The sequence below is a fragment of the Scophthalmus maximus genome, chromosome 22 (genome assembly GCF_022379125.1).
Source record: "Scophthalmus maximus strain ysfricsl-2021 chromosome 22, ASM2237912v1, whole genome shotgun sequence".
Lineage (NCBI taxonomy): Eukaryota > Metazoa > Chordata > Actinopteri > Pleuronectiformes > Scophthalmidae > Scophthalmus > Scophthalmus maximus.
In genome coordinates, this window is record NC_061536.1 from 12,601,783 (window position 1) to 12,625,000 (window position 23,218).

The 23,218-nt window shown below is 43.7% G+C and overlaps 4 protein-coding genes across 4 annotated transcripts in view; 1 reads left to right on the forward strand and 3 right to left on the reverse strand.

Annotated features, from left to right (window-relative positions):
- Window positions 1-163: 163 nt before the first annotated feature.
- On the reverse strand, window positions 164-6,923 carry LOC118291761 (elongation factor 1-alpha 1). Its single transcript, XM_035620143.2, has 8 exons — window positions 6,783-6,923; window positions 4,921-5,074; window positions 3,771-3,950; window positions 3,310-3,606; window positions 3,079-3,229; window positions 2,203-2,459; window positions 1,071-1,305; window positions 164-372 (listed from the first exon to the last, which is right to left on the reverse strand). Exons 2-8 carry the CDS (start codon window positions 5,062-5,064, stop codon window positions 245-247), a joined length of 1,392 nt encoding a protein of 463 aa, XP_035476036.2. The 5' UTR covers window positions 5,065-5,074; window positions 6,783-6,923; the 3' UTR covers window positions 164-244.
- Window positions 6,924-9,699: 2,776 nt separating this feature from the next.
- On the reverse strand, window positions 9,700-11,056 carry LOC118292505 (elongation factor 1-alpha-like). The gene is made up of 4 exons (XM_035621492.2): window positions 11,025-11,056; window positions 10,734-10,815; window positions 10,394-10,589; window positions 9,700-9,897 (listed from the first exon to the last, which is right to left on the reverse strand). Exons 2-4 carry the CDS (start codon window positions 10,758-10,760, stop codon window positions 9,878-9,880), a joined length of 243 nt encoding a protein of 80 aa, XP_035477385.1. The 5' UTR covers window positions 10,761-10,815; window positions 11,025-11,056; the 3' UTR covers window positions 9,700-9,877.
- Window positions 11,057-11,926: 870 nt separating this feature from the next.
- On the forward strand, window positions 11,927-15,580 carry rpl11 (ribosomal protein L11). Its single transcript, XM_035621362.1, has 6 exons — window positions 11,927-12,035; window positions 13,072-13,222; window positions 13,667-13,773; window positions 14,159-14,290; window positions 14,935-15,045; window positions 15,497-15,580. The coding sequence occupies exons 1-6, from the start codon at window positions 12,030-12,032 to the stop codon at window positions 15,524-15,526; spliced, it is 537 nt and encodes a 178-aa protein (XP_035477255.1). The 5' UTR covers window positions 11,927-12,029; the 3' UTR covers window positions 15,527-15,580.
- Window positions 15,581-15,798: 218 nt separating this feature from the next.
- The window catches only part of klhl43 (kelch-like family member 43), an 11,321-nt gene continuing 3,901 nt past the window's right edge, over window positions 15,799-23,218 (reverse strand). Inside the window, exons 2-7 of the mRNA XM_035621352.2 lie at window positions 22,153-22,704; window positions 20,957-21,105; window positions 20,099-20,445; window positions 19,407-19,706; window positions 18,579-18,754; window positions 15,799-18,335 (exon numbers count right to left, since the gene is read on the reverse strand). Coding sequence (XP_035477245.2) covers window positions 17,534-18,335; window positions 18,579-18,754; window positions 19,407-19,706; window positions 20,099-20,445; window positions 20,957-21,105; window positions 22,153-22,460 — 2,082 coding nt within the window. The 5' untranslated portion in view covers window positions 22,461-22,704 and the 3' untranslated portion in view covers window positions 15,799-17,533. The remainder of the gene's footprint in view (window positions 18,336-18,578; window positions 18,755-19,406; window positions 19,707-20,098; window positions 20,446-20,956; window positions 21,106-22,152; window positions 22,705-23,218) is intronic.

Genomic DNA, 23,218 nt, shown 5'->3' on the forward strand with positions numbered 1-23,218 from the left:
GGGAGAGGTTGTATGTGCTATCTGATCTAAGGCCTTTTGTTTATAGCACTGGTTTGGATGTCATCATAAGTAGGACACTATTCATAAATCATACTTTCATTCAAGGACCAGAATCAAAATATTAATAAAACATGAGCAGATGAAAAGAAACTTATTCGTTTGGTATATTTAAGATTCTTTTTATTGTTTTGGTTTGGACCTTATTATCTCAATTATTGTTGTTTTTTGTTAGAATTAAAAAAAATCATTTCTTCTTGCCTTCACACTTCTGTGCAGACTTGGTGACCTTTCCAGAGGTGGGGGCCTTCTTTGTGACAGCCTTGATGACACCAACGGCCACAGTCTGCTTCATGTCACGCACAGCAAAGCGTCCTGAGAAGAAGAGATGGACAAGTAACGAGTCAGGGAGAGGCTTGGAAAAGCATTGTATGTCAACTCTTTTTTTTAATTAAGTGTATGTGGTTTAACATAATGTATCAGAAGTCACTATGAGAAGGAAAAAAAATGGAAACTCAAGGTCCAAATTACTTTCATCCACATCTTGTGAAGTGTAGCAGCAGAAAGCAGTTGAAATTTAAATTTCATGTTTGAGCCCCTTTGGCAGTTAAATTATCAGTCTGCGTGAAAACCCTGATAATATTTGAACAAATACAACTGAAAGTTGTGACGTGAAAGTAATTGAAATGTCAGTAGATTTTATTTGAATTTTCTTTTGGAATATTTATAACTACTGTCTTTTAAATTTGATGATTTTATGACTTAATCTAATTGCTGCCTGGTTTATAGTTGTTGTTGTTGTGGTGGTGCAGTCAGTGAAAGCAGTTCAACTGTGAAAGATGGAAACCTTTCCGTTTTATTTATCTATATAGGAGTTTAAGAGTGTGCATCACAGATAAGGATCACATTAATAATTTCTCACAACCCACAGGCGTTTCTGAACATACAGTGAATTTACATGAGACTAAACTTGCAGGACACTTAAGCCAAAGCATAGCCCATTCTCTTAACAGCAATAGGAGCTGCATGCAGACCACAAATGCAGAGATCAGGAGAAAAATCATTTTACTCACCTAGTGGGGGATATTCAGAGAAGCTCTCAACACACAAGGGTTTTGAAGGCACTATGAGGATGTTGCCGGCATCTCCAGACTTGAGAAACTTGGGGTTATCTTCGAGCTTCTTAGCAGAGCGACGGTCAACCTTTGCCACGAGTTCCTTGAATTTGCAGGCAATGTGAGCAGTGTGGCAGTCCAGCACAGGGGTGTATCCCTGATGGATCTGGCCGGGGTGGTTCATGATGATGACCTGCAATTTTTATGTTTGTGTGCAGTTAGAAATAGTGGTAAGAGACAGTAATCACCTACTGCTAAGGTTAAGGGACAGGGCAGGGGATGACACGTAAGTCGAACGCTCTATTGCAGAGCAGGGCTGCATTGGGCGAGAGGCAGCGTACACCCTGGACAGGTCGCCAGCCCATCACAGTGCCAACAAACAGAGACAAACAACCATTCACACTCACGTTCACACCTATGGTAGCTTTAGAGTCTCCAATTAACTTGACCCCTTTCTGCATGTATTTGGACTGTGGGAGGAAGCCGGAGAAAACCCATTCACACACTGGCAGAACATGCACCTCCACACAGAAAGGCCGTGGATGGTTGGTTGGTTGGTCAGAACTTGGATTCGAATCAAGAACCTTCTTGCTGTGAGGCAAAACCATTAAAAACAACAAAAGCCTGAAGGGGAGATTCTCATTCATCAGGGTAATAGTTGTCCACAAGGGTGTTGAATCAGGAACTTCCAGACGTATCACCAGTTCTAACACTTATAGGACAAGGGACACTCCTTTGTAGACGTCGATGTACATATTTTGTACAGGGAAGGCAGATAGTTCGAAAGAGGAGTGAAGGAAGCCATATGTTACTGTAGAGAAACCATCCCTCAACAGAGGAGGAGGCCTGAGACTTCATCTTTCTCTCACTTACAATACTGTCCTGTCATCTCTTCCCATTCAAATAAACTTAGCCTCTTGTGACTACAACACCTGTGTGGACAAAGGTGACTCAAACGACTCTAGCGACCATCGCTATAAAAGTTTCCACAATAGCCGTTGCTCCGGACAACAGTCCTGGACCACCTGTTCCTGATTCAACACCCTTTTTTCATACATTAATATCCCTTTTCTCATTTGCTCTGACAAACCTGAGCAGTGAAGTCCTCAACCGCCATGGGAGGGTCATTCTTGTTGTCGCCAGCCACGTTTCCTCGGCGGATATCCTTGATCGACACGTTCTTGATGTTGAAGCCGACGTTGTCACCGGGGAGAGCCTCAGACAGAGCCTCGTGGTGCATCTCCACAGACTTCACCTCAGTGGTCACGTTGGGGGGAGCAAAGGTGACGACCATGTTCGGCTTCAGGATACCGGTCTCAACGCGGCCGACGGGGACAGTTCCAATACCTGAGAGTGAGCAGGAGGCCACGTGTTTCTCATAGAGTCTTCAGTTGACTACAAAACACCATTACTTGTTGATAAGGAGAATATTTGATGGACAAAAGAGTGTGAACTGTAAATCCTTTGATGGACTTTAATGGAGGCTCATATGAACAAAGGAAAATGCTTCAGATAACAGCTTGTCCAAGGAAAAAGGACAGGAGTCCAGTTCTGCTCGAAAGTTCTACCTCTTAAAAGGGCGTTCTTTTCCCTCCAAAGTCAAGTGTTTACTCAGTGTTGTAACTGTTGGGTCTCTTGTAATATTGCTAGTTGTCGACCATACTTTGTGAAGTGCCTTGAGATAATGTACGTTGTGATTTGTTGTGATTCTATACCAATAAAATGAACTGGAATTGAATTGAATTGAATGTGCTTCAATTGTACAAACAAACCCCCATACCTTAGGAGCGATACATCGCACAAAGGAAGCCCAGTTGGAGTGAACCATCTGATTATCCTTTTGTTTTGATTACAAAGATTCATGATGTCAAACTGGTGTTGTGATGTCATGAGAAGTAATATGTGTTGTGATATGATTTATGTGGCTGTCAGGATTTAGCTCTGAGAGTGGCACCTGACTACTTACCGCCAATTTTGTAGACGTCCTGCAGGGGCAGACGGAGGGGCTTGTTGGTTGGGCGGGCAGGTGGCAGGATGGCATCCAGAGCCTCGTAGAGTGTTACTCCAGTGGCAGCCCCCTCCTTGTGCTTAACCTTCCATCCCTCAAACCAGGGCATCTACAGACAGATTCCAAGTGTGAAATCAGTTCATGCTCACAATCATTGCAATAACATTGAACATTTGAACATTTCCTCACCTTGTTACTGGGCTCTAGCATGTTGTCTCCATGAAACCCAGAAATAGGGATGAAAGGAACAGCCTCAGGGTTGTACCCGATCTTCTTTATGTACTTGCCTATTTCCGTCCGGACATTTTCAAAACGGTTGTGGCAGAAAGGAGGACTTGTGCTGTCCATCTTGTTGACACCGACGATGAGCTGCTTCACACCGAGGGTGAAGGCCAGCAGGGCGTGCTCACGGGTCTGGCCATTCGAGGAGATACCAGCCTCAAACTCACCAACACCAGCAGCAACGATCAGCACAGCACAGTCAGCCTACACAGGGAGAACTTGTCTGAATTGACTGGTTGTCTTTTGCTTTAGTTGACATGTCAGGACATCACATCAAACGTTACCATATATTTTCAGGTTTTGCAATTGCAGGGTTTCAACTTCTCTCTGCTGGAGTCTACACATTAGAATAAAATGCCTGTCTGTACCTGAGAGGTACCAGTGATCATGTTCTTGATGAAGTCCCTGTGTCCGGGGGCATCGATGATGGTCACGCTGTACTTTTCAGTCTCAAACTTCCACAGAGCAATGTCAATGGTGATGCCCCGCTCGCGCTCGGCCTTCAGTTTGTCCAGCACCCAGGCGTACTTGAAGGAGCCCTTGCCCATCTATTGTGGTTAAGAGAACACAGATGAAACCTAAAGAATATATCAAGCATTAAAGGACTTATGTCTAAGCAGGACTTGGAAAAAACTTGTCCATGCATTCAGAACGAAACATGGAGAGCCAGTGTTCAGTTTCTATGCTCAACAGATCTGGAACAAACTCCCAGAAAACTGCAGGACAGCCGCAACTCTGTTCTTTTAAATCAAGTCTGAAGACTTTTCTGTTTGCCGCTGTCTTTCAGTTAAATAAAGTATCTATGCACTACATGTACTGCACTGTAACTTTTATCACCTGTCTTATTCTACCATAACATGGTTTTATTTTCTCTTTTTAATTATTGTATTATAATGCGATTGTATATGTGTTTCTTCCCAAAGCATCTAATGTTTTATGCAAAGCACTTTGAATTGCCTTGTTGTTGAGATGTGCTATTCAAATGAACTTGCCTTGCCTACAAGTATCTGTCAACATCCATAACATCTCCTGGAAAGACATAATTCATATTAATACAATTTTGATTCACTAAATTATCATTCATTCATTCATCTGTTTATACAGCAGCCTCCACTTATGATAAGCACTTATATATGCTTAAAACTACTACGTGAGCTCAGTCTCTGTCTGTCTGAATCTGTTTGAATGAAAACGAGAGGAGAGGGGAAGTGTGTACGGGAGCTGGAGTGGGTGCGGTTTCCGTGTGGTCCTAGTGCCTGCCGCTTAGTTCTTGCACTGTAAAAAGTGATTTTGAAGAAGTAAATTACGCCCTTGAAAGGGCGGGAAAGGAGTTGAGGTAAATTATCATTCTAAATGCTTTGAAGGATGTGATTTTTTTTTAAATTCACAGCAAAGGGTTAAAGGGACAAATACATAAATAAACCTTTATATATGCTTTAAACTACTACTACTACTACATACTACACACTAACATGTGCTATTATATACGATACGATATTGGTGTCACTAAAAACAAACCTCGGCGGCTTCCTTCTCGAACTTCTCGATGGTCCTCTTGTCGATTCCTCCGCACTTGTAGATCAGGTGGCCGGTGGTGGTGGACTTGCCGGAGTCGACATGGCCAATGACCACGATGCTGATGTGGCTCTTTTCCTTTCCCATGTTTGGTTTACTGGTTATAAATGACATGGGCAGAAGTTATGTTGAATGTAAAATTATATTCAAAATATTTGGGGTGAAAACAGTGGGACCACTGTTGATGTTGTTATGACTCTGAAACCCTCTGTTTAATGTTTAATAAAACCACAGTGTAAAGACACTCCCTCATAAGTAAAACTGGGATTATCAGAGTATTTAACTCAAGTGAAAGTATATGACTGGAACAAAAGTAATCATCAAAAGTTAAAAAATTCAATATGCAGTTATTTACTCCACAGCCCTGTCAGTGCTATGTTGTCTTAGATCGTCATTACTAATCATTTGATTTACATCACCAACAATTAGTCAATTAATTAAGTAGTCGATCAACAAAAAAAGCCAAATATTTTGATAATGAATCAGTTGCTTCAGTCCCTTTTTTTAAGCAAGATCTCCTGGTTCCATTTCAAATGTCAAAATTAGATTATTCTGTTTGTGGAAAATTATTACTATTTTCTGAACAATTTAGAGATAAAACAATTAATTAAGCAATGAATCAATAATGAAAGTAATTAATTAAATGTGGACCTACATATGTACGGCACTTTAATGTAGCGAATGGAGCTAATTTGCAAATTCTTCTTTGTTTAATCTACTCAAAACGATTTATGAACTCATCATATTTGTACATTTGTCAGAAAAGTTTTCACCAACTAAATCTATGTACAGTGTTGAAATAAATGTACTCTGCCGTTCCCACCACTGTATAATGCAGCCTTTCAGTGCCTATTCAGGTTTGGTTTGCTTACATATTTGATATTTGCTGCAACTAGATGGAGCACTAGCACCAGGATGTCAGACCAGACAAATGCCACACCGCCCCCTCCCTTCGTGTCCTCAGCAAGGGGCTGCTTGTCCAGTCAGAAAGTGGTTACTGAACACACAACCAGAGACCCAACTGAAAGGACATCCTGTTTACAGCGTAAAACAGTCCCTTTACCCGGGAGGCCGCCCGGGGTCGACACCCTTTACTTCCTCCTTTTACCTTTTGCTTAATTATCATTTTTGCTTTTGCTCGTTCTTTGGTCAGATTTGGGCCCCCCAAAAAAAGTTCAGTTGCCAAAAGCTCACTGGATCAAGCCCCCAATTGTCAGAAGAAAGGGAAATACAAATTTACCGACTGTTACAGGCATCGCATTGCAATATTTTGCATACTAACTGTGTTGACCTAACATGTTAGACTTATTTTGACCCTCTTTATTTTAAGGTGCTGAATATAACATTCACCAATGCTTCATCACCCTTATTTATGTGCTTAATTTGATTTCAGTTTGAGTATTGTTCATGTCCTATCTTTTATGTATCTTATTTCAGACGTTTTGGTTGTATGTGATATTAACAGTACAAAGTTCAACACTTTGAACAAGATGAAATGAAAAAATGTTTCCAATACTACAAGAAAAATAACCCCCCAAAATGCAATGTTGCAGCCTGGAACAGACTTTGAGCTGAGTGGTTTCATAGGGAGGGAGTTACTTCAGTATCGTAACATAGAAAATATTTTTGGGGTAATTATTGTTTCAACTCTCGTACACAAATATCATGTATCATCATACCATCATCTACAGCGCCGATTCAAACGTCCGCGTTTTTCAGTTTGAATTCATTGTAGAAGTTTGATGGAACAGTAGAACACCGTGTTCTCATGTCACATCTGAAGTCATTTAAGTGGTTTATCTCACCTGCAAAAATGGAGGTATGGGATGTGAGTCGTCTTCCCGTCGAAAAGACCGTATCCTCACCTGCATCCTTTTATATCTGTATGACGTCACACGAGGGCCACGCCTCCTCCGTACCTCATCCTCCTCCTGGGTGTGTGTCTCGGGACTGGTTTTACACCTCGAGGGTGATCGGGGGGAGCTGTCCTGTGGGGGATGGGTTGCTTTTTCTTTTAAAATGCAGACAGACACGTATTTGTTTTCGTAAGGAAGACGGTGAAAAACTAAACTGCCTCACCGGTCGTGTTGTGTACTAAGTAGCGATGATGTGAAGATGTATTGAAGAGAAGTCCGCCGACACCGTCTTGATTGTATATAAAGGTTTATTACAAAAAGACCAGCATCGATTACAAGCCCTGCAGAGCTTGGAGAGTGTCCGGCCAAAAGGACAACCCTCCCGACTCTTCTTGGGGATTACCTTTATAGGCCCATCGTTGGCTTGAGTAGGAACATCTGGTTCGACTCAAGATATGCTATGTGAGACGTAAAACTTAGAGGGGTCAAAAGGTGAGATGAGGGGTCATCAGGAGGCCCTTATCTTGGCATTCCAAAGAAAGAGATGTAAACACATATTCCCCTCTCATTCCGTATATGGACAAAAAGACACTACAGTCGCAGCACCTGTTGAGCTGTCTCCATTGCACCTGTGGATGATCGCACTACTGCCTGCTGGTGGAAGCAAATATTCACCAAAATTTAAAATGTTCAAAATGCTATTTCTGGTACTCCTTCAAAGAGATCACGGCCTGGCTCGATGAACGTCTGTGATGTTGTCTTCAACTCCAACAAGCTGCCTGTTGGTGAAGTGTCTCGCAAAATGCCGACCGACACGCATGCAGCCGACTTGTTTCAACAGTGTCCTCGTCATAAAAGGACACAAGAATGTTAAAGACCCTCTGGTCGCAGGTGTTTTCCAACTGTGTTTGTGTCTCGAAGCAAACCTGCGGGTTCACAACGTTGTACTTAAGATTTTTTGGAGCTCGCTGTTGGACCACATTGACAACGTGTCAGTATCTTCACCTTCATGTCATAGTCTCTTGGGTCTCTTTCCCAGATGTTCCTCAACCCTCTGGGCAGACTTGACGACAGTCAGAGGAATCAGTGAGAAGCTCAGGACTGTTCGCATGTCACGTCAATTTCCATAAAATCCACGGGCCACATCCTTTCAAGGGGCAACTGTAGGTTGAGCTGTACGAGCTCGGTAGGGGCTGGACTCTCACCTTTTTCTTGAGTTTCACATATGTCTGTGTGAAGCAGAGATCAGATGGCGGAGAAGCCTGTCAGACAGACTCGGCGTGTGGTGAGGGAGAACTGGGAATGTCTGGTGGAAAACCCTCGTCGTCGGGGTCTTCAACTCCCAGAATTTCTTGTGCATCCCGAGGGAGGTTGGGGACTTGAAGTGGGGGGTTGTGTTCGGACTTAGCTTTATTTGGTAATATCCACATACAGTGACCATTTGTACTAATTCATTAGGACGATAGGTGGAGTGTTTTGTTCGATAGCATCGCTGCATGTGATGTTTCTTTGTGTTTCAGGCACAAGTGGGTTTTTATGTACAAAAAAAAAGTAAAATCTCCCCGGCCTCGCCTGTTGTACCCGTCTCTCTCTTTTGAAGCAACTTTGCTCAGGGTTTCTTTCTGCCGGTTCACACTGATGCATTTTTAGGACCTTTTTTTTTGGTGACTACACAGACGACCTGTCATTACAAAAGAGACACACAGGTACAACTGGTGAGGCAGGTGAGTGCTTCACACGTCTGTGTGTCCCGCGAATAAGAATACGAGTCTGTCTGCATTTTACAACACCAACACTACAATATCCATGGATGGAATTTGCTTTAACTCTTCCCACCGTTTCAACCTTGAGGCTAAAAAACAGTCAAGAATTTTGGCACCCAACAGACAGAACTAGCTGTCAATCACACTGTGTTCACACCCAACGCGTAAGATGTTTCGTTGTCTATTTGACTATAAGTGGACCATAATTTACAAAATGAACACCATGCTGCATTGAAGAAGACTTTAAAACGAGAGACTGACACCATAATCTGCCTCCTCTTCACTGGTCATTACAGAGAATACAGGTTTCAGGGCACTTCTGCACCATTTTTTCTTTGTATACAGTCTATGGCAGTACACCAGTTACATAGCGCAGTCTCAGGCGCTGTAGCAATCACAGACCTGCCTTTGTCCCCATAATGAGTTTGTGCACCATCCAACGGATTGTGATGCTTTTACATGAAGGTAAAGAAAACTAAAAAAAACGACATGGTGTGGCTTTAATATCTTTTTGTTTTGGCAATATGAAATTGTGGAAGTGTTTAGATTGATATCAGTGGTACTCGGTTGTGAAAATGGAAAGTTTTCTTCCAGCTGCGTCTGGTTTGTCAGGTTGAACGACTCCACAGCAGCCTCCTGCCTGCCTCCTGTACTGTACTTCCTCTGGGCGCTGAAGCTCTACGGATGGAGAGGATCACTCCCCTCGCTCCTCTGGGCAGAAGGGGGAGGGGCCTCCAGCTCCTGTCCCACCACCGACACCAGAGACCCCGTCCTCCCAACACTCACCTCAGCTGACAGAAGTTCCCTCCCTGGACGTTGCGCTCATGAATAAACTAATCCTACAGCTTTTGGTATAACTTTGGTTCGTGAATTGTCTCTTATCTGAGAAATGGAGAATGAGGATTCACGGTAAAGTGAATCATCCATTCGTTTCCCTCTTGAAGCAGACGGGTTGTGGTGCTTCGAGACAACTGAGGAGGGACTTTTTTTTATTTTTACAAATGTATACTTTTATTGAAAACACCATAATCAAAATATTAATAAAAAATGATAGAGTTTGTGGACTGTAATGAAGCAGATGAAAAGAAACTTCTTCGTTTGGAAAATTTTAGATTTTTTTTTATTGTTCTTGTTTGAACCTAATTATCACAATAGTTGTTGTTGTTGTTATGTTAGACATCCTGAATAAGATTCATTTCTTCTGTGCAGACTTGGTGACCTTTCCAGAGGCGGGGGCCTTCTTATTGACAGACTTGAAGACACCAACGGCCACGGTCTGCTTCATGTCACGGCAAGGCGTCCTGAGAAGAAGACATGGACAAGTAACGAGTCAGGGATGGAAGATGTCTACTACATGACTGTAGTAATACATATTAGATACAAACAGAAATAAAATAAGGTTAGAAAAGCATTGTATGTCATCCCAGTTTTAATTTAAGTTTCAAGTTTGAGTCCTGTGGGAAGTTCAATTATCAGCTTGTGTGCAAACACTGAAAATATTAGAACAAATACAGCTGAAAGTTAAGACGTGAAAGTCGTTGAAATGTCAGTAGATATGTACAAAGGATGAATGTAGTCGGGATTTTGTTTTTGTTGTTTATATATATATATATATTGTGCTTCAACACAAATAAAAATCAGACTAATAATTTCTCACAGGCCACGGGCGTTTCTGGAGGACATGCAGTAACTATACTACAAGACTTAACTTGCAGGACACTTAAGCCAAAGCATAGCCCCATTCTCTCAACAGCAATAGGAGCTGGAGATCTAGAAAAAAAAAATCATCTTACTCACCCACTGGGGGATATTCAGAGAAGCTCTCAACACACATGGGTTTTGAAGGCACTATGGTGATGTTGCCGGCATCTCCAGACTTGAGAAGCTTGGGGTCAACCTTCTCAATGAATTGCACGGCAATGTGAGCGGCGTGGCAGTCCAGCACGGGGGCGTATCCGTGACGGATCTCGCCGGGGTGGTTCATGATGATGACCTGCAATTTGAATGTGTATGTGCAGCTGGAAATGGTGGAACGAGGAAGTAATCAGCTACTGCGAAGATTGACTTTGTAACATGTTCCTGCTAGTGGCCAGAAGAGGGTGACACATGTTTTATTTTCTCATTCGCTCTGACAAACCTGAGCAATGAGGTCCTCAGCCGCCATGTTCTCTTCTTTGTGTTCTCAGCAAGGTGCTGCTTTTCCAGTCAGAAAGTGGTCACTGAGCACACAACCAGAGACACAACTGAAGCGACATCCTGTTTACAGCAGAGTAAAAGATTCCGGCCCTCCCCCAAAAAACTACAAACGAAAAAACAATCCTATATATTGTACATTATTTGAAATTTTATGGGTGGCACTGGAATGCCCTATATTTCTGAAATGTCCCAACTGTGTGTTCATGTCAGAAATGTAGATGGTTTAACTCACCTGCTAAATGGAGGTGCGTGTGTTTGTGTGTGTGTGTGTGTGTGTGTGTGTGTGTCCTCTTCTCTTCTATCTTCAATTTACTGTCCTACGGAGGAACGGGGGTTTGTCTAAAACGAACCTGCCCCACCTGTTGAACCATGGATAATCACACTACTGCCTGCTGGTGAAGACAAATGAGGAATCGAAATTAAGACTGGACATTCAGTGGAAACGCATGACCTGTCTTGATGAAAGATGTTGTCTTCATCTTCAACAAGCTGCCTGTTTGTGAAGTGTCTGCAAAATGCAGACAAACAAATATTCAGCTGTTTTTAAACTCGCCGGCCTGCTGAACCTGTGTTTCTCTATTGAAGCAACGTTGTTTCCTGCAGGTTCACAATGGAAAGTTTAAGCATGTTTGGACCACGTTGTTAACACATAGACGACCTGTCAATACTTGTTTTACCTTAGTTAGTTAGTTCGTAGTTAGTTAGTTAGTAGATACTTTATTTATCCCGAGGGAAATTCAGGCATCCAGCAGCATTTACGAACATACATACATTAATCAAACATCAATCCTACATAAAAATAAAAAAATTAAAAATAAAATATTAAACTATATAAAAAAAAAAAGTCCTTATGTTTCCTTATGTTTCCCTTTAATGCAGAAACATTTAGATTGGCAATTCTTTACATTTATTATTCTTATTCTCTATTTTTTTTTCTGTTCATATATTTTAAATTTATTTGTGAGGATTTTTTATATATTTTGAAAGTGTGCCATGTGGAACGTGCTGCTGTTACACCAGCTTTGGATAAATAAAGTAATTATCCATCTATATATATATATATATATATGTATATATATAGATGATATATATATATATATGGATATCTTTTTTTATGGTGTTCAGTAACTGGAACTGTCGCGTCGTCGGCCGATGTTTCTCCGACCCTGTTTACGGTGAACGCAGCGCTATAAAGCGTGGTCGCCGGAAGCGTAACGTCCTCTTCTAGTGAACAAACATGGCGGTGAGTAGCATTTCCACATCGTACGATCGCCATCGAACATGAAGTCACAGTAAAGATCCGCCATCATCGGCGCCGCGGCGCCTTTTTAATCACTGCGACGCGCTCAGACGACACGACACAGTCGTGGACGATCAAACCAGGGGCTTATTTTATCCATACGTGCCACAGAATAGTATGAAAAGTGGTCAACCGAGCGATGCTAACGAGGCTAGCTGCCGGGGAACGCTGCTCCGCCGTGTGCGCGCGGTTTAAACGCCGTCAGATGTCGACGGGATTACGGCGACACACGCGTCTTTCTCACGTTTACGAGCTTTTATACGTGTTGGGCCTCTTGTGTTTTTGTGTTCCGCTCGAGCCGGTGGGCTGCGGGGGGATGCTAACAGCACTAGCCGCGGGGGGATGTACGGACATGTCCGGCCGGTGCGGTGCCAGAAAGTGATCTCCGTCCTTCTTGTCGGGTATTATACTGTGTTTTACGGCCCTTTGGAAGGTATTTCATCAGGTGAAACAACTGCATGGGTTATGATCTAGGAGAGAGCAGGTACAGTAATGCAGTCATAAGAATAATTGCTATGTCTTAATTGTGTACATAAACCATGTTAATGCCAGTAATAACCATTGTACAAATATTAGACATACAAATGCAAACCTTAAAAACCATAGGATGGTATTTCCTGTGAGCGAGCCATGCCTGATTACGGCATAAACGTGTCACAAAGACATGTGTTTGACATTAATACGGATATAAAAGTTGTGTGTCTGTGGGCCGTTATGAAAGTTTGATCGTTTGTAATCAGTTTCTGGCGGACGAACCCTTTTTCGCACCACACCGGCAAGTGACGCGTTGGGGAGAAATCTCCCGGCGATCGAGACAAATTACAGATTCGCGGTCCCGAGTCGGCGCCGACAGCGTTGACTGGACACGGCAGCAGCTCGACAGAGGTGTCGGAATATTCTGGTTTCTGTCCGCGCGCCGCTCTCCGTGTGTCCTCTGTCAGTCTGTGTTAAAGGTGTTTTGTGTCGTCTTCGTCTCCAGGAACAGGGCGAGAAGAAGGAGAACCCCATGAAGGAGCTCCGCATCCGCAAGCTCTGCATGAACATCTGCGTCGGCGAGAGCGGAGACAGGCTGACCCGGGCGGCCAAGGTGCTGGAGCAGCTCACGGGCCAGACCCCCGTCTTCTCCAAGGGTGAGTGCCGATGTTATGTGTGAGAAACTCTTAAGACGAGTCTTCGAAGGCGCCAAGCGAGGTCATCTTATCTATGGCGAGTCGAAACTATCATTGAGCAGAAGTCTCTCTCTCGAGGTGTCGTAGTCGCGGGGAGATGACGACATTACTCAAAGCTAAATACACTACAGAGACCGGAGATGGGTGAACCTGTTGATCTGTGTAGCGAACCGGAAGTCTCCTCAATATTGAGCTCTTATGATAAATACTTCTGCTCAAGACATCCACGGTTTCCGTCTTCCTGAATCGGCATCCACTCCCATCAATTATTCCATTTCAATGTGTTTGAGTTCAGTTAAACAAGCAGACGATAGTTTTTAAAAGTCGAGAATTGTGTAAATTGATGGAATACAAGATGCGCAAAGTGAAGGTCTCATGTTTTGGTCTCATGTCCTCCTCCCGCAGCCCGCTACACTGTGAGGTCCTTCGGTATCCGCAGAAATGAAAAGATTGCCGTCCACTGCACCGTCCGTGGAGCCAAGGCAGAGGAGATCCTGGAGAAGGGACTCAAGGTGAGATGAGTCGTGTCTTCTCACTCACAGGTTGCAACTAACTGGTATTGTTTTTGCATCCGTTTAAAATTAAGTTTTAGTAGGGAAGGGGAAGAACTGTTCAGTATATTAAAGGAAAGTTAACAGAGGGAGGGAGGGGGATTTTTCTCCTAGTCTTGTTTTGTGACACGTTCATCTTCATCTCTGGTGGTGTCCTGATTTCCTTGTCTATAAATTTTCATATTGCCACAGTTAATCGGCACAAACAGTTAATGAAATAATAAAAAACATAGACACGTTATATGAAAATACCTTTAGACTGCCGACGTTAAACAGTCCTTTGTAAAGGACATAACTCTATTGATTTCCTAATCGAGTCGTTCTCCTCTGCTGCCCCCGCCTGCAGGTGCGTGAGTACGAGTTGAGAAAGAACAACTTCTCCGACACCGGAAACTTCGGCTTTGGCATCCAGGAGCACATCGATCTGGGCATCAAGTACGACCCCAGCATCGGCATCTACGGACTGGACTTCTACGTGGTACGTTGACAGCCTCGGGTTTCCTGACCTGCTGGTTGGAAGTGCTGCGATGGGGTTTATCAATTTTTACTTGTTATTAGCAGCTGAATTTAGTGACTTGCATTGTGCGATCAATTGACTATCTGAGGTGGAAGAGAATTATTTCACATACGTTCGATTGTCAGTCTGGTTATTGGCTCCCAAGTAGTCATCTGAAAACTGTACTTACAAGTGAAGAACAGATGATATTTATCATTAGTTAAGATTGAATTGGTGTCTGTAGATTATTTTTTTTATTTAAAAACAGTTTGAACTGCAGGACTTGTTGATCTATTAGCTAAGGTTGTTTACTCTAATTGACCACGTACGTGTGTCACTTGATACTGATTCTAATTTGGCAGAATCAGTTGATGAATATTTCTCGTTTGGAAAAGTGTTGTCTGTATTCTGTCCGCTGACGTGAGGCTGATCTCAAGATGAGTCAACAAGGGTGCAACTACCAAGATATACCCTACTGTCAATTTTACATTTGACAAAATTTCCCATAATTAATATTGAATACAGTGCAGATTAATCTTTCTAGTTTATTTGATTACTGAGTCTGATATTCCGTAGTTTTACAACATTAAAAAGAAAAATCAAATCTGTCCCCTGGTCTCCTCCAGGTTCTGGGCCGACCCGGCTTCAGCATCGCCGACAAGAAGCGGAAAAGAGGCCGCATCGGTTTCAGGCACCGCATCCGCAAAGAGGAGGCCATGCGCTGGTTCCAGCAGAAGGTGAGCACATGGCAGGATTTTATTTACACATCCTGAAGGGGGAATTTCAAAAGTTTATGTTTTGACCCACGTATAACTGACGGTATGGTCTGTTGTCCATGTTCCCTTTCGAACTAACAGCTGTGAGGCTGCAGCCACACGACTACACTTTAGTTTAAAAAACGAAGTTAGAAATGATGCGTCCACTGACATAAATATGACCGAAAGGGTCTGAAAAGTTTCCTAGAAGTGGGAAAAAAAACTGGTGTTGGATGAATCATGTTTACGATGGGAAGAAAACCTTTTGTGTAGCTAGCTCACGTTTAATGCCTTCTGTGAAATCATCAGCCTGACACAGGAAGTAGAAACTCAAGATAGCTGCTTCTGTGTTGCATCATGACTTCTATTTTTATTTATTTTTTAACATTTAACATCAACTTTTAACCCGTTGTGTTTTTTCTTCTCTTCCCAGTACGACGGCATCATTCTCCCCGGCAAGTAAAGGGCCACCTTTTGATCTTGTTTGTAACAAACTAATAAAATGGAAAAAATGACACTTTGGGTCTCATGTTGTTATTCGAGGTATAAATTATGAATTAGATTTGACCCTAACTGTTCCCCCTGGACTCGATGATGAACTGATTGGATTTTTGTCAACGGTCGAGGTCGCTTACCTTTTCCCAACAAGAAAACAAACTTGGTTCAGTGGTCAGACTACATTTCCCAGCAGCACTTTCTGTATCCTTCTGAATGAAAAGGCAGAGAACGAGCATGTTTGGATTCAATTGGCTTTATTCAGTGAAACCACCGTACAGAGGGACTGATCCAATCACTTGAGCCACATCAGCCTCATTGTATCATGATAAACAATAATAGTTATAATATTACTTATTAGTTACTTGACTTGCAGTTTTGTCTTCTCGCCAGCTGGAGTCTCACTGGTTTTTCAGTTGGTAGTTTTAAGTTTCCATAAAAGTTAGACGTCTGCTGGCGGCTGATGCTTTAAAGCACAGACTCAGGTGAGCGTCACATTTGTTTCGCCTATTAATTTGTCTTTTTTCCAAATTCTATACCTCTTAAATCTTGTTGGTTTCTTGGAAGCAACATTTTAGGTTAAAGCCCCTTATTGTACATTGTTTTTACACCAATTTATATATCTCCTTTAAAATCTCACCTGTGTTGTCAATGTCACACTACCCTCCTCTCCGTCGCAGTTATAAAATGTTCATCTTAAATACTACAGCTATATATTTTTTTTATATTTTTTTTGCCACTACAGCTACTGACAGGTATCTGTTAATAAATACAATGATAAACGCAGGTTTTGTTTATTGCTGCCTTTCGTGTGAAATAGTTTAAGTTAGAGAGAAAATCTTTATTGCATGTTTTTGTTTGAAATTGTTTTTTTTTCCTGTTGCGCCCACACACACATTCACACATGTTCAAACACGTTCACAGTCGCACACACTTTTTGCCTAGATACATCTTTGTGCACAAACTACCGGCGCATTCACAGTCGTCTCTGATGTTATGTTCAACCCCGAAACCTGTTCAAACACAAACAGCCACTGTTCCCGTCCTTCTGTCCTTCGTCGTCGTCGCTCCTCCATCCATCTCCTCTCTACCTCCGCCTGCGCCACTCGTCCCTTTTCCTTCCCCTCGTCCATCTCTTTCTGCTCTGGTTCCCTTCACCCCCTGAGACCACTTTGGATCATGCCTGCTCTCTTTTCTGGGATGCAAGGCGGCATTTCATGAGTGGAGCTGCACGGCCGCATCTTGAATTAGCCTCTGGTTTTAATTTTGCCCTTTGCAGTCAGAACAATGCAGGACAGATGCCAAGCTGACAATATTTTTGTTTTTGTGGGGAAACCATGACAATCACAATCCTTGGAAGGATTCAGGATCAGTGTGTCATGATCCATAATTTTTCTTGACTAAAAATAAGTGACATCCTTACATTTACACATACATCTGTTCCTTTTTTAAGTTAGGTTTTATTACGGTGATTCAAGCCTCATGCATCTTTGTGCTATTATTGATGGACAGGAATGCAAAAATGTGGTTGATTAAGTTCTTTTGTGAAAAGGTTGTTGTTGTTTAAATTTGTAAATATAGGAACTTTTCCACGTTGGCATGAGCAGAAAGTAGAGCAGACATGATCCAGATTAGAGCGGAAACGATTTAGTCGATTCGTCGATCGACAAAACAACGATCGGCAACTGTTCTGAAAAATCTGTTCAATGATTTCTTTTTCAAGGAAAAACTGTGGTTATGTTCCTTTTTGCTGCTTTAAACTGAATCAGTGAGTTTTGGATGCTTGAAGATGTCACCTTGGTTATTTATGGTATTTTTTAATACTATATTTTGAGCAAACAACAAACCGACTAATCGAAACAGATGAATCCATAATGGAAATTATCATTAGTTGCAGCCCTAATCCAGATGTTCTCCTGAGGTTGAACCACCTCCTCCTCTCCTCTAGTCTCTCCCTTGTTGCATGACCCTCCCTCTATGCTGGGATGGTGTGTGCCGGGGCCGTGCTGCTCTCTCTGCTCCGGTTCTTCGCCGCCTGCTGCTGCTGCTCTTCGTGGGCCGGGGTGTTGCGGTGCTGCTGCCGGCGCGGCGCGGTGCGGGGCGGCAGGGTCAGCGTGCAGCAGGACACGCCCACCGTGGGCTCGGGCAGATCCTCGGCCATGGACCAGCTGTCGGTGGCCGGGTCGTACTTCTGGACGGCCGCCTTGTAGCGCTTCTCCGCCTCGTTCCAGCCTCCCAGCAGGAACAGCTTGTCGGCCAGCGGCGACAGGCCGGCGGTGCTCACGCCGAGCAGGAGAGGGGCGGCCCGGCTCCACGCTCCACTCTCCGGGGAGAAGACCTCCACAGAGATCACATCCACCCTCTCGCCTCCAGGCCCCAGCTGGCTCCCTCCCACCACGTACACCTTCCCTCCGAGGGTGGCGGAGCAGTGCCAGCCACGGGGCGTCTCCATGGAGGCCCTCTCGGACCAGGTGTCGGTATCCACGCTGTAGCACGCCACCGAGCGGGAGTAGGCGCAGTTGATGTAGCCGCCGCTCACCAGGATGTCCCCGGATGGCAGGGTGGCGCTGGAGTGGCAGCAGCGGGGCACCTCCATGGGGGCACGCATCTGCCAGCTGTTGGAGGAGGGCAGGTAGCTCTCGGTGGTGGCCAGCAGGCCCTCCACGTTGCGGCCGCCAATGGCGAACAGCCGCCCGCCGCTGGCTGCCAGGGAGAAGTGGGTGCGGCGCTGACGCATGCTGGCCAGGTGGAGCCAGGTGTTGAAGCGAGGGTCGTATCTGATGGGGGGGTAAAGAGGTCATGTTGAGAGACGTTTCAGGGCAACACGAGAAACAAGTCAAAGGTTGTTGATGATCATCTGAAGTCTAACTTTAGTTTGGGAGCATGTATCACTGAAGCGCAGTTTGGAATAACATGATCAATCTTTAGGCCTTGACTTGAAGAGGCCCTTGAATGGCCCAATGGCAAGGTTTAAATGAAAAGGCAAAGCCAGTCGAGGTGGAAGAGATTCAACGACCAACCTGCTCAGGGTGCTGACGGCGTGCTTGGCCTGGTTGCGGGCGTCGTTCTGGTCCTCTCCTCCGGCCACGTACAGGAAACCGTCCATCACGGCCACACACTGGTTGAAGCTCTTGGCCGGCAGCTGCGTTAGGTGACGCCAGGTGGCTCCTCCCTCGCGGGGGTCCCTCCACATTACCTGTAACACCGGGGGGGGGGGGGGGGGGTCAAAGGAATGAATACACGGAGTCAAGAAGAACACGCAAGCAACCAAGAGCATCATTTCCTCTATATTTCAATCTTTACATTTCTGAAAATATTTTTTAAATTGCCTCAAACACATCACGTTTCAAGTCACGGTGAACTTTTCTTCTGAGTTTAACTAGACCACGATCATCTCACAAATTCTGTGAGAGTGAACATGAAGACGTTTATGAAGAAGCTAAAAGATCAGATATGTTGGCAAAAAAATATATATATATATATGTATTATTATATATATAATATGTATATATTATGTATATTTAGAGGGAACATAATTTGGTCACAATTTTCGTTTCCTACTAAATTACTTGTCTACAAATGTAATTTGTAGATCATTAATATTGATCATTAGTATATCAAATTAATAAAAAGTTAAAGCTATTGGTTAATTCTACCAACTTCTTCTATTGGATCAGCATTGTTTTGGGAACCTTGATAACCTCTTTCATAATAATGTGATATTTGTCAGATCTGCACAGTTGTATTTCTATACATATATACATGTACTTGTGTGTTGTTATATAGTTTTCATTTCAGTTGGGGAACCTCTGACTTCGTGTGTCCACACTTCTGTGATGTGCACCGACCTCGCGGCTCAGGGCCCTCTCGGTGAGCGACGGGCGGCCTCCGACGGTGAGCAGGGTCTGCTGGCCGGCGCGGACCTGCGTGCGCCGGGACTGCAGGGTGTTCTGCTGGTGGGGCAGCAGGTGGTAGTTCATGGCGTCCACCAGCAGGCGGTGGCAGTGGGGGTCCAGCATCATGCGGGCCACCGGCTGGATCTGACTCACCAGCTCGCTGGCCGGGATCGTCTCGAACCGGACGTGGCCAAGCAGCTCGGCGGCGTGAGCCTGACGAGAGGCGTCAAAGTCCAGCCACTTCATGGCGAGCTGCGGAGAGAGAGAGACGTTTATATAGATATATAGTTTATAAATACAACTATCACTTCTTCTCCCTCCCTTCAGCTGCCTGTCTATTTACATCCATCCTGGACTGGTATATTAATACACGAGCCCTCTTCTTGTATACAGTGAGGGTTATACTTGGTGGTTTCGGCTCACAGGCGACCTGCAGGACTCTGGCTTCTATCTCACAGCTCTGCGTTAGGCTGTGAACAGCTGGTCCGGGGTCTGTTTTTAGGCCTGGATGAAAATAGCAGGAGGGTCCCAGAGGGTCGATGAAGAAGACCTGGCATTTTCTCCTCAGTTAGGACATGAGATGTAAAGAATGGAGGAACACGATGAAATTCAGATCTCAACATTTGACCCGTAAGGACTCTGACCTGGAAGGCCATGACCTCCGAGGGCAACACCAGCGAGTCGTCCTGCAGGAAGGCGGCGATCTGCTCCAGGGTCAGCTGGTGGAACAGCGGCGTCTCGGAGAACTGCACAAAGTTCTCCAGGACGAAGCGGCGGGCGGCGTCGCACACGGGCACCAGGCTGTAGGCGGCGGCGATGTTCCAGATGTAGACGCACGTCTGCACGTTGAGCTCGGCCAGCAGGAAGTCCATGCACATCTTGAGGAGCTGGGGGATCTGCAGGGTGGCGGCGGCGGAGACGGTGCAGCCGATGGTGTAGAGCGACATGTGGACGCGGCCCAGGTAGGCGAAGGTGATGACGTTGGCCAGGCCTGCGGACACAGAGGGGCCGAGCCTTTCACGCAACTGTAGCATGGCGACATGGTCACTCACGTGCTTACTGTTTCATGTAGATGAAACAAAGTGACTGTGGCCCAGAGAAATGAACTTCTTGGAACCGTAAATATTCCTTTAAATCCTCTTTTAAACAGATTTAAATTTGGAGTAATAAAAAATTGTATCTGCTCAGAGCATCATTGAGGTTTATGATGAGAGACTGAGTAAAATATTAAGATAGATAGATAGATAGATAGATAGATAGATGTACTTTATTGAGATGCTGTTCCACGGTTTTTTTTTTTAAGGCTGTACTGTTGTTTGCATATTTTGGGGATTTCAACTAAGAAAACGATGACAATTTATAAGCAACTTACAATTCATTCAATATATATCAAATAAGATCAAATATAACAATATTTAATCATGGACGCATGTTGGATGGATTATTAGTACGACCAAAAGCTCCTCTCGGGTGGACGTGTGGTGTGACGTAGGTCGGCCTACCCAGAGGCGAGAGGGACGGCAGCTCCAGGCGCTTCATGCCGGGATCTTTGGCCAGAATCTCTCTGAAGTACTGACTGACCGAGGAGATGACCAGCTTGTGGACGTCGAAGGCCTTCGTCTTACAGGCCAACTCCAGGTCCGTCAGGAACCTGCGGAGGGTGGACAGAGGTCGGGCCAATGCAGTAGAATATATGAAACATATAAAACATTACTCTAGGATGAAACACCACACAAATATGACATGTAGTACCGTAGATAGTGACTTGACATGTGATACAGCACAGTACGTCATCTTCAAGGAGTAATATGATGTCGTACTTCCCAAAGAAATATGACATTTGATAAAATATGATCAGATATGAAGCAAAATAAAGTAAATTTTCATGAAGTTATAGGGTTCACTAAAATGTGATACAATAATGTACAATAAGATGTAAAAATAATCAGAAAAAGCTTAATTGTACATTTATTCAAACAGTGTCCTCCAATATGATGCAAATTTAATACAATATGATGCAATACAATTATAGTATAATATGAAATGATACAATTGCGTAATAATAGTTTTATGATAAATTGTAGTAGTGTAATCATTCTAATGAGTGGATATGTCTGTCGTACAATTACAATTTAACAATCCTAATTTTATCTTATTGCATCATATCATGTTGTAATTGTATGGTGTTGTGTTATGATTGCATCCTGTCATGTCTCTAATATGAGCCAAATATCAAAGATTGTAAGTCGCAAAAGCGCCAGCAAAATGAATGTAATGTAATATCATGTTGTAATTGTATAGTTTTGTGTCACAATTGCATCATATCATAATTTTGTTGTAACATACCGTTATCATACAGAAATGAAATTGTACTGTATCAAAACTGTTTTGGGTCGAAAATGCTGTGGTATCAATATTTTACTGTATCGTTATTCTACCACACACAATTATGATCCAATAAGAATGATACATATTGTATTTGTATCAACCATATTGCATCATAGTCTTATTATATATTGTTTTGTAAACGGATGGAATATAATTGTAATGTATCATAATTCTATGGTGCCATGACTGTAACATGTCATATTGTATTTCCATTAACATGTCGTTACATAATTGTATCATATTGTATTAGAAAAATTGTTTGGTACCGAGTCCAATCCAATCCAATTATAATCCAAGTTTCAGAACTCACTTCTCCTGGCGCATCTTGCTGAGCTCCTCCAGCAGGGCGTTGCCGTGCAGGGGTCGCGTCAGCTCGCTGCCCAGGCCCAGGCCCCTCTCCCCGGGCTTGATGACGGGCAGCGGCAGCGGCAGGTTGAGGCTGTTCAGCTGGGCGATGTCCAGCGCCGCCATCTGCTCGATCTTCTTCACGCCGCTCTCCACCACCACCACGCCGTCGCCCAGGCTCTCCACCTTCAGTTGGGGGGTCTCCATGGCGACCTGAGAGACGGTGTCCACGGCGGGCTTCTTCTGACGGGGGGCCTTCTTCTTGGGCGCCATCGTTTGACTCTAGGATTTAATTTCACTTCAGTGACGAGTTAGGTTTTTACCGAGTTGACCTCTTGACGGACAGAAGTGTACGTGAGATACGTGCTGACTTCTTCACCAACAGACGAAGAGCAGAAGGCCTCTGCTGTCGGCTGGACGATGTGGCTATGGGACGGACAGAGTAATGGACCCACTGGTAGATCTGGATAGTTTGGGGGTTTCGTTGGTGGTTTCACTTCAACACAGCACACAGCACCTGGAAGAAAGACAGAGACGTGTGAACAGAGCGGCCAATAATGAACAACAGTGACTCCTAAAAGAACCTTTAGTCTTTATACACAAATTGGAAATATATATTTTACCGAACATTTGCTCAACACATCATTTTTGGGGATATTTTGAGTTTTTAAACTTTCCATTAGTTTCAGTGGGCAACTGAATAAAATCAAGTTAGTTTCATCAGTTAATCTCAAAGTTACTGCACTCAACTCTTTCAGTTACTGTGATATAACTTTGAATTTTATAGCAAGAATTAACGATTAGATTTTCCACTGGTACGTCTCTGAAATCTTGCTTTCGCATCAAATATTTCTGTATAACCAAATATTCCTCGTTAAAAAAATGACTTCCTCAGGTCTAATTTATTAGGAGATTAGCACCTGTTGTGCCGACGTAAACTCACTGTCGTCCCATTTGGATTTTGATGTGAAATAATCGTAACCGATTCAAAATGGTTGTTTTCATTGTTCACAACGAGGAACACACAGAGG